Source organism: Macrobrachium nipponense, chromosome 1 (genome assembly GCF_015104395.2).
Source record: "Macrobrachium nipponense isolate FS-2020 chromosome 1, ASM1510439v2, whole genome shotgun sequence".
NCBI classification, from domain to species: domain Eukaryota; kingdom Metazoa; phylum Arthropoda; class Malacostraca; order Decapoda; family Palaemonidae; genus Macrobrachium; species Macrobrachium nipponense.
Genome location: NC_087200.1, coordinates 205,278,201 through 205,289,231, shown reverse-complemented (window position 1 = coordinate 205,289,231; position 11,031 = coordinate 205,278,201). Strand labels below are relative to the sequence as shown.

Genomic DNA, 11,031 nt, shown 5'->3' with positions numbered 1-11,031 from the left:
CAGGATCTCGTAAGACAAAGGAAATGTCCTGGAGTGAGTGGATTTCCTTGTTCAAGATTCTTAACATTGGTGTCTACGGATCCTCACCCGTGTAGTAGGTGTAGAGAGAACATAAGTACTATTGTCAATCCTTTTTTCAGTTTGCCATGGTTGGTTGGTGGAACAATGGAAGAAGTTTTATGGGAAAGGTCAGTACAAAAGAAAGGAGACGCTGCCACCTTTGGATGACCAAGCAATTTCAGCTTCTTTTGTATCGGTTACACATCACTGTTGGAAGTGTTAATCAAATTGTAGTACTGTATACAGAAGAAAGAAGAAAGAAGAGGAAAGAAGATGATGATTTAAACTGAAATCAAACGCTCAACAATGTTGTCTATGAATACTGTAATGCTGGGATGAATATGTAACTTCTGGGTGAATCTCATGGTATTACATGAATAAATAAAAAGCGATGAAGTCTGACTTCAAAGTACTTTTCATGATAAATTCTTTTTCCAAATAATTTTCCTACACTTTCATGTATTAAAATAATGTTTTTTTCTAATAGCTGACCTCTTCTTTCTGTATTTTCTGTTACTTCTTTCAAACGAACACAATATTCTTTGGAAGCTTGAATTTCAAGTTAACAGCCCCAGTGTGCTTGTTCTATATGAATAAGGGCCATCTCCTAATAATAATTACTTGCATAATTGGTTTCAGTATTGATTTGTTTTTGTTTCTGTTGGTGAAGCAATATCAAGGGACCTTTATTGAGTCTTATTACTATTTTCTTCTAAATCCAACTTAAATTTTCTCTGGTTTGTAGAACTCCCAGGGTGTAAGGAATGGAAACTTTTGTTTTCATGATTTTTTTTTTGTTCTAAAACTTGTGCATTATTTTTCCTAGGATTACTGGTTGATTGCTTTGCTGTTATTATTTTACATGTAAATTTTCTGTATGGATCAATAAAACCCCTTTACTCAGTTCCAATATTGCCCCTCTCCCATGGACATAGCTAACCTACCATGTAATATTTTTAGCCTGATATTGTATATATAAAATACATACATTTTTTTTTACCTACAATGATAGTTGACTAAATGGAACACAAATGGTGTTTCACAATACCATGTTGCAAGATTGCTAGATCTGCAGTACGCACATGTTGGTATCACTATTACACTTTTGTATGCCAATATTTACTTAAATTTTTTTACATGAATATGATTAGAACAACTATCAGAGGATGACTTTGTCCACCAAATTGAATTTCAGCCAATTTTAAATATACTTTTCATTTTCTTCCTGGGGATGTCATAATTTCATATTCTTTCAAGTTATCAAATCAAATAAAGACCAAGATGGTTTTTTTTTATTTCACTCTTCAATTTTCTGTATGGTATAGTAACTTTAGATTAGCCAATATTTATGGTCATATTTTGTTTGACAGTTACCGTGTATAGTTCTGATTACCAGATAGTACTGCATGCTGATCTTTGGAAACAGTACTACCCCATTTCTTTTCCTTAATCTGTTTAAACATTTCTTTTGTTGGACATCTAGTTGATACACAAATGTAATATTTTTTTTGATATGATATTTATTGGTAACATCAAATATTTTTCATTCCCACAAAGGGAATCCAAATAAAACAAGGTTGGGTCTCGTCCAATTTTCCTGTTCTTGTTTGTTTTGGACACTTGTCTAGTTTCATTGTCTTTTAACAAGGTGCCTTTGTTCTGCTTTGAACTTTGCAGAAGGGGTGATAAGGTGATAACAATAGAAATAATAAAAATAACGGTAAAATCTATGGCCTTATACATAATACAATTCTTGTTATGAGATCTTTCACTTAACCCTGAGAAAAAGCCTATTCAACAACTTAATTTTAAAAATCCAAGTTTGATGATTATATGAGAATTTAAATCATTTCACAATAAAATCTAACCCAGAAACTATGCTTTTCACAAGCTCCACAGCTAGTTTAAATGGTACAGCACTTACCTCTTCCTAAGTCCTTTACATAAAACTGCATCTCAGCAACAAAACTCCTGTTGAGAAAATAATGTCAGTATTTTGACTTGATACCAGTAAAGGTGATGAACTCCTATAAAGAAAGGTAAATTTGGGAAAATACAATTTAAACTGCCATATATTGCCATGACTTAACCGTTACAAATTATTAATTTTCTTAATTTTAAAATTAAATTCTTCAAGGGGATATATAGAATGAGTGTGGCCCTTGGCTGCAATTAATTCTTTAGTAGTAAGGTTTTCAGACAAGTAAACAGGCCATAAGTTAAAATTTCAGCAACTGCCTTATCACCTTGTCAGCAACCTGCATAAAGATTGATTTTTTTTTGACCAAATGGCAACAGCACCAGTAAGACCTCTTCACAAAATTAGTAACAGATATTAAAGGTACAGCCAAAGAGAAATGGTTATTAAAATGTAATGACAATTCTATCAAACAAATTACCTAGAAAATCAACTGCAGTACTTCATGATTTGTTTTTTGGTAATTCCCAAATACTGACTGAAACAATGACACAAGCCAACTTATAACATAAGTGATAAAAAATATTCAAAAATACTATCAGTAATATGACATGTTAGAGAGTACAAAATAAGCAATTTCTCTCACATTACTGAGTCATGCTCCCCCGAAGGCACTACTAAACAAAATAGAGGAGTTCTATGATGAAATGTATAATACAGAGCACTAAATCAAGACAAAATACAACAGCATTACATAATAAAGCCTACAAATATCCATCAATGTTAGACAAAGCTTGCATACAAGAATGGAGGAAAATGGGTCTTACTGGCACCATGCAATATTGACAATAAACAAAAGTGTTTTGTTACGGATATCAAGAAATCTATTATTAGTTACAAAACTGCAATTCAAAAAGGAAATTTAAAACTGATATTTCACTGATTTAGTAATTAGGCCTTCACTCAATTTAGGACAAACAAGTAAGGTTAAACTTTTTGATTTTCTCTGTTGCACTAACCTTGTGATACACTGGGCTCAAACTGCCGATCACCCACCCTGAAGAAGCCTGTAAGGAACACTGTTCAGGATCTTGCTTTATTCCAGCTAGAACTTCTAGAGCAATGGTAAGCTGTTCCAACATAAGACGACAAATGCAGTGAAAGACCTTGATACCACCGAGATAAAACCAGTCACGGGTTTATTCTGGTGTCTTCTAGCTGGAATAACCACTAACAAGTTAAACCCAGGAAGAAAAACCTGGGTCCAACAAGTAGTGCATCTCAGTTTTCTTTGAACAGGGTTCCTTTCAGGCACATCCTCAAAGACTACATTTTCTTTGCCAGCTTTACCACTGACAAGATAAAGGCTAGCAAATGATACAATGATGCCTTTAAAACCTGTTCAAAATACCAGGTTTCCAAGGCTCTATGGATTGAAAGTTTGTCTTTACAGGTACCAAAGTCGAAACATAAAAAACCCAGTTCAATATGATTCTACTATGATACCTGGCTCTTCATTTGCACACCATAATAAATACAAAAAGCCTGGCAAAATTTATGAAATATTTTTTCCTTATTTCCAGTACTAATAATAGCTGTAAAAATTTGTTTTCAAGGCAACAGTAAAAATTTCAGTGATCTGTAATCCTTTCCCAAAATGTAAACATTTCAAAATATACAAAAACTTGTCATTCAATGTTTTTTTTAACTACTCTGGAGAGGGAAAAATCTATCCATGTACAATATACATGTGGTACCCTGAAAGGAAAAAAAAAAAAAAAAATCTCAAGACTTCAAAAATTCATTAAACACCCACTTCAATATTTTGCAACATCACGAATAAGCAACTTCTGCATTTACACCATCCAGTAATGGAGTTTTGGGAAATACTTGGTTGAAGCAATGTTTTCCACTATGCATCTATAAAACAAATTTTTAGTTCCTTTCATGCCAAAGGTAATGGTTCTAAATTTCTGGCAGTCTCATTAACCCAACCTTAACACTTCAAGAAATATAAACTTTATTTTATACAAAAATATAAGATAATTTGCTTATTAACCACTTAATATTCATGATGACAAAGCAAAGGAATCTTCAAGAGCCTGAAAATAAATTAACAACATACAGACAAAACCCCATTGACATTAATCTCATATCTATAACTGACAAGGCACCTTCAACTCACTGTAGCTAATTTCAAGGGTTTTGTAAAACTTTTCTGGTAACCAGCTAGTACTGGATGTACTGGTTTGTATATGTCAAAAACAGTGTTCAAGCTTGATTTAGTGTAATGCATAACTACTTATTAATCAGATTTAAAACAAACCCTTGAAGACACAAGAACTCAACCCAAGCAACAGTTGGGAAGGGACGGGGGATATCTCCTCAATGCTCACTTGCTTAAAGGCAGTTTACAAATTTAAGTTCTAGTGTCAATTTACATCAGTGTCTCAACCATTTTTTTTTTTCTATAAAATGCAACCACTCAGTACTTGGTCTGAACTAGAATATATTATCTTTTCAAAAGTACAGCATGGCAGCTTGCCTAAACCATTTAAACAACAATTTACGTTACTCATGTAAAATTTTATTTATTGAATGTTTTATGTACAAAATCATACTACTAGTTTGCTACATTGTTTCAACCAACTCAATTAAAACGACACTTCTATGGTGGCAGAAGCAAGTCTAGTTGAAAATGCAGACTGAAGTAAAGAAATTTAATTTGCAGACTGAAGTAAAGAAATTTAATTTTCACAAAGAATGGCAACTAAAGTATTAATTTACTGATGCAACATATGTGAGAGCAATTACCAGTTCTTAATTCAGAATCTACAATGTAAGAACCTGTAAGGGTAGCTTTTCTATTTCAGTGTCCTTTATTTGGTAAGGCAAAGCATACCTCAGGCTTTTATTTTGTGTATGGATATTACAAGTTCTGGCACATGAAAGAGGTTAAAAACACTTAGAAATTACTTTCTTCAAAATCAATGATGAAAACAGCTGTTATCAGATTCGGTTGTTCACAGCAAAACAGCCGTTTTTCATTTGGTTGTTTATGGCTGTATGTGTTTTCACAAGTATAGCGTTATTAACAATACTTTTATCATTCTCTTTTACTTTTTTCACTTATTTAACTAGAAGATGGGATAAAGAGATGGAGGCAAAGAGGTTAGAGTCTAATATACAATAAATAATTACTATACATAATTATTCATGACTGAATTGTTCTAAACATTTGTATGTAATCCAAAATTGTGTTATTTCACCAAAATGATAATGAATTTTCAATGAAAAATTAACAGTAAATTATCCTAAATGTTATTACTTACACTTACCATTAAAATTTACGAAAGGTTACCGACAGATACACGTTTCTGTGAGCGCAACCATAATTCGATGTTTACATTTTCTCAGCTGGATTCGCATACAGAGAAGCTGATTTCATTGATATGGAATTACTTCTCGAATATGCCAGTACTATATTATAAGGTAATAATGTTTTATCATCTTAACTACTAGTTTATATCATAATGTGAAACTTTTCAAGTATGTCAGTGGTTAGCCCACCAAGGCCTAGGCTAGCATACCTATAAACACCACTTAGAATTCAAGGTTTGATTCCCAATTTTTAGGGGTGAATTTTAGGATTTAAAGTTGGTCTTATACGTGGTAATATACAGTATTCAAAACCAACAGATAGCAAACAAATTGCAATTTTTTTTTGTTTTGTTTAAACCAAACCTTTGTTTTCAATTCCACAACCTTGCATGTGGTAGGTATTTACAGTTTATCACCATTCTGCACCATAACCTAAATGAGACTACCAAAGCATCAGCATTTATGCTCACTGCCGTTACCTTTTGAACTCTGTTCCACCACATCCCAAAAATCTATCACTATACATTTAAGCGCAGGTTAGCTATGTAAATGGAGATCTCATTATATAAACTCAGACACCTTCCTTTCCAGCAAAGCTAATACAGTCCAGGTACAATTCAAACTTGACCATGAACCTTTTATTCTAATCATAAATCATATCTAACATGACTGCTTTCTACATTAGCAACATCTAATATTCAAGATCATCCAGGCAAATCCCCCTCCACTAAAGAAGTGTAAATATGTACAGTTAAGCTCGTTTTTGAATTTCAAGGTACAAGAGATTGGAGAACTGTTTAGAAATATGAATATGAATATATAAAATTGGAGGATTAGGAAATTTTTGCCCTTCAGTTTATTGTATACTTGAAGACTATTTTAAATTCTAGTTTTTCAAAATATGAACATATTTTAAGCAATTTCCAAAGAATGACCTGAAATGAAGTGCGGTGCCAACAAATTCGTAGAATATCTGCAAATGGTTTTTTCTACTTCCAGTTTGTTAATGAATTACAGTCTTTTGGGAATTGCTCATGATGGTAGCTAGGTGCAACAAGAGGCCTGTCCAGATTCTGAATACAGTTAAATTAGGTCCAAACACTGCCTTTAATTTGTTTTATATCTTTAAATAAATGGATGGGAAAGGGAAGGGGAACTTAAATTCATGTAAGGGTCATGTAGGCTGTATCTACACGATTGAACTTTGTTCAATGTGACGTCAGAAATGCAGAAACAGCAGGCAAAGTAGAACTTTTCCCTCTGTTTCTCTGCTTTCATGTCTCACATTGAACAAAGTTCGATTAGGTGGATGCAGCCAAAGCTGAATTACTGGGTCCTTTACAAAAGAATTTTCTATGCTTGTAAATATTCTCAATCTCACCTCTTTCTCCCTAATTTGAGGTACTTTTTCCTAAATATCAAGTTCACACATGGAAAACAAATTCTCTTTGTGCTCAATAGTTTGGTATAATTTGATTCACTTGCATGTTTAGTGAATGTATTTCCTAACATTTCAAGAGTACTTCTGACAAGTCTCCTATATTTGAGGGACAAATCCCCTTAAAGTCAATACAAAAAACTACCAAAATGAACAAGTTATCTTGGTTCATACGCTGGTGCGTAGATAAGCATAAACATCAGTGCAACAAAACTGGTAAACCTATAAAAATTCATAACCTGCTACATTATTCCATCTTCATATGTAAAATTACATATGCTGGATGAATCTTAACTAATTTCTATAATCATATGTTTAAAAGGCATGTTATTTTCCACAATATACTTTAAGAAACATCTCCAAGTTTCACAAAATTTACAAAATAGGAAATTTGAATTACTGAAAGATTTACAACTGAATATTCTGACCTGCCTTGTTTTATGTGCTTAATGTAAGAGACCAATATTAATAATTTAGTATGGGATCAACATACTAATTAACACAATATACAACATACCTGTTGTGATCAGGGCCAATTGCTTTGTATTTGTAGTCTGCACTTATCTTGCTGGTTTGCATGAACATATGCAGACGTGATTTTGCATTTTCCACAGTCCAGTTGCCATGGATATTGGCAGTCATATCACATTCCTCAGCCTGTAGGGAGAAAATATAAATGTCAGTGCACTTTGCAATCTTCATGAAAAACACTACTGCACTTTCCCGGGATAGGAGGATTTTTAAGTAAAAATTTATATATACTTCAATCAATTTTGTAAGAACGGACAGGAATTTTAAAGGATAGGATGGGATTTAAAAGTTTTAGGCCAAAAGCCAGGCACTGGGACCTATGAGGTCATTCAGCACTGAAAAGAAAATTGAGAGTAAAAGGTTTCAAAGGTGTAATGGGAGGAAAACCTCAAAGCAATTACACTATGAAACAATTGTTAGGAGTATGGAAAATAAGAGGGAAGAAAGAGAATATGAATGGAGGTAAAGTAAAATGAATGAAAGGGGTTGTAACTAGGAGCAAAAGGGACACTGCAAAGAACCTGTAAATAATGCCTACAGTGTACTGTCTGAGGTATAGTGATAGTGCCAACCCCCTACGAGAATGAATTTTATACACTTCACTGATAAATGAAGCAGAGAAATCTCAAACACTTACATCCTCAATAGCTCTCCTCTCCTCAACTCTATCCATGTACGTCAGGGGTTTCTCTCTCCCTTCATGCTGTATCGGTCTGTAAACATTTCCCTCTTCACGAAGTCCAGGAACTGGTTTCATTGGAGCACTTGGCTGCCACTCAGCATTGCCAGCATTGCTATCTGCAGCTTGAATGGATTTATCAGGACCCTGCAATACAAATTTAAGTCTATGGAAACAAACTGAAAGAAAGACAACCTCATTTCCACAAATTATAAATGTGCAAGTGTATATCTGGCTGTACAAATAAAGACTTTCCTAAATGACAAAGGGACAAGAAAAGAAAAAGATGAAATACAATTGCAAAATTAAACTGATCCAATGATTTATTATGGCAACACTTGCATAAGTTACACAAATAAAGGGATGCATACCAAAAGGTAACAACTAGTACCTCAAACATAAAACAATTATTTTAATGAAAATAAAATAGGAAATTTAGCACACAGATGCTGTTAAATCTATTCCACAAAAAACTTAAAGATCTATGATTACTGTAATTTTTACAATACCATTACCATTGCATATGAGAGGACATGCTCTAGTTACAATTTGTACAGTAATTATATATATAGTGGAATGGCAAGAAATTTGACACATTTTTAATCAATTCGTATTTTTCACAGCTAACAAACTAAAGGCCAACCGCTGGGACTTGTGATGTCATTCAGTGCTGAAAGGAAAAGTGTGTAAAAGAGGTTTAAAGGTGTAACAGGGAAAAAACCTTTGAAGTTGCACTTTGAAACAACTGTTTACAGAGTGGAAAGCATGATGGAAGACAAATAATATGAATGGAAAGGGTCGCAGCTAGGGGCTGATGGGATGCTGCAAAGAACCTTAATGCCAAAAGTGCAGTTCATCGTGAACTGACAGCACTATTCCCCAATTATTTACGTAAATTTAACAAGAACAAAGATTCAATACATCATGACTGGAATAGAAAAGAATAACATAGAATTTAGGCTCAAGACCATGCGCTGGGAATACGTTGTGAAGTGATGACAGACGACCAACACCACATCAAAATCAAATGCAAATGTAATACACTATGTTACAGCAAATACAAACTAAGTTGAATCCAGGAGTGATATACCTAAATGCATAGATTGTACAGAAACCTTCCCTTAAAACACCCTTTACCCAAAGAGTGCCTTCAACTTGAAACATTTTGGAGGACTGCTCACCTTCATGTCAGGAACCTCTTCTGCTGCAACCTCACCCTGTCGAATGAGGTACTGAACAAAATCCTTGGCAGCATTTTCTCCAGCATCTTTCTTTGTTGTTGAATTACCAACACCCACATAAGAGTATCCGGGGACACGAACTTCACACAAAAATCTTTGGCGATGCTTTGGTCCTGAAATGTAAAATTCATCTCGGTTAAGAACTCATAACCTGTTTCGTTCATAAATTACACTGAAAATGTCCACTTTCTTGTATGTGACAGCAATAGCAAAATAGATCGTTGCTGTATCTAATCACTTTTTATTAACAAGATAATTGGGTTATGCCCATAAAACAATTCTGATAACTGACATTCTAAGCATTTTACTTAAATACATATACCTAGGCAGGTTAATTCACTTACCAGAGTTTCTGATATCATACACTGGGTTAATTTTTTTCTTTCCACAGTAGGCATACAGCCACTGCTTTACATTTTCGGTCATCCTGTCACAGTCTGTAAAATTAGAAAATAAAACATGAAATTAAAATACATTTAGCTTAGAGTTTAGTGTTATCATCTTTTTGGTTTATTCAAAAATTTTCCTGCACTATCTACCAAAGCACAGATAACTTGTGCAGCACCATAAATGAATGAACTTTTTGTTATGGTCACATAGAATAAATAAAAACAGCAAACTATTTAATCAATCATCAAAACTAAGTAGTGTCTTACATATGACCACAGCAGTGTCCCATCTTTCCCGAGATTCAGGGGAACCCAATCTCTGGAAGTCCATGACTTACAAGTTGTGTTGTATGGCCCTAAGAATACTTGGACAATTTCATGTTTCCATGAGATCTCTAGCTCCTTAAAGGAAAAATATTGTACAGTCAAACCTCATTATTTGTAGACTCCGAATTTCACATGTTCGTCGAGTTTCTCCATGAAAAATATCTACAAATGACTAAATTTTCATATCAATTTCATCATTAAATGCACTTTGTGATGAAACTATTTAAAAAAAACCAGGTGAGTTCTCCTTGAGTTTGAACTAACAAAATAGTTTTAAGATTTTTTATGGGGGGTTTCAAATATTAGCGGATTCTAGCTATTCGCATGGGGGGGAGGTGCGCATCCCCCACGAATATGGGGAGTCCACTGTAGTTGTAATTTTTTTTTATTTTTTTTTTTTTTTATAATGCCTTTTCACTTGATATATCAACCTGAAGACTTCTAATAGCTATCCTAGTTGGAATGGTCAGGGCAAGGTCCCCTTGCTCACGTTAGGTCAAGTTGTATGTCTGTTCAAATGTTTTGTTATTTTACCCTGGCTGTAAATTCACACCAGTCTGGTACTCTTGTCCTTGTATTCACCTATTGGAGTCTTTGTTGGTGAGTTCATCTCATCAAAGTTTAAGGTAAATTTGGAGAGGGATTCCTAATGTCAGCTTTTCAAGAAAGGTATGCTTGAATTCAAGCCAAATGAACTCTGGTGTAGTGATAATTATAGAAATTCAAATATTATTGAGTGTTTAAATTATCATCTTTACACTAATATCAAAAGGAGAATTCTTGTCTGCCACAGAAAACAAGAAATTTTTCATTTAAGGAGGTACATTCAACTGGAAGATTTGTAGCTCAATTTCATTGAGCTCAACAGGCTCTGGTTGTCCATAAAAGCTATTTGAATTTGGGTGTGAAAATCTTAATTGTCCTGTAGTGATGACCCTAAGAAATGGTCTACACAAGCAATGGGACCTATGAGATCATTCAGCGCTGAAAGGTTAATCGAGAGTAGAAAGGTATGAAACTACCTAATAAGGTAAAGCACCGCTGTGTGGCCAGGCGGACACGAGTAC

At 33.9% G+C, this 11,031-nt stretch overlaps 1 protein-coding gene across 2 annotated transcripts in view; it reads right to left on the bottom strand.

Annotated features, from left to right (window-relative positions):
• Window positions 1-1,949: 1,949 nt before the first annotated feature.
• The window catches only part of LOC135220031 (dosage compensation regulator-like), a 29,724-nt gene continuing 20,642 nt past the window's right edge, over window positions 1,950-11,031 (bottom strand). The window contains exons 2-7 of one of the 2 annotated variants that reach the window (XM_064257357.1): window positions 9,593-9,685; window positions 9,189-9,361; window positions 7,966-8,154; window positions 7,315-7,454; window positions 2,998-3,045; window positions 1,973-2,031 (exon numbers count right to left, since the gene is read on the bottom strand). In XM_064257357.1, the coding sequence (XP_064113427.1) occupies window positions 3,027-3,045; window positions 7,315-7,454; window positions 7,966-8,154; window positions 9,189-9,361; window positions 9,593-9,674 (603 nt within the window). In that variant the 5' untranslated portion in view covers window positions 9,675-9,685 and the 3' untranslated portion in view covers window positions 1,973-2,031; window positions 2,998-3,026. Of the gene's footprint in view, window positions 2,032-2,997; window positions 3,046-7,314; window positions 7,455-7,965; window positions 8,155-9,188; window positions 9,362-9,592; window positions 9,686-11,031 lie in introns of both variants that reach the window. The other variant, XM_064257356.1, reaches the window with a different exon arrangement.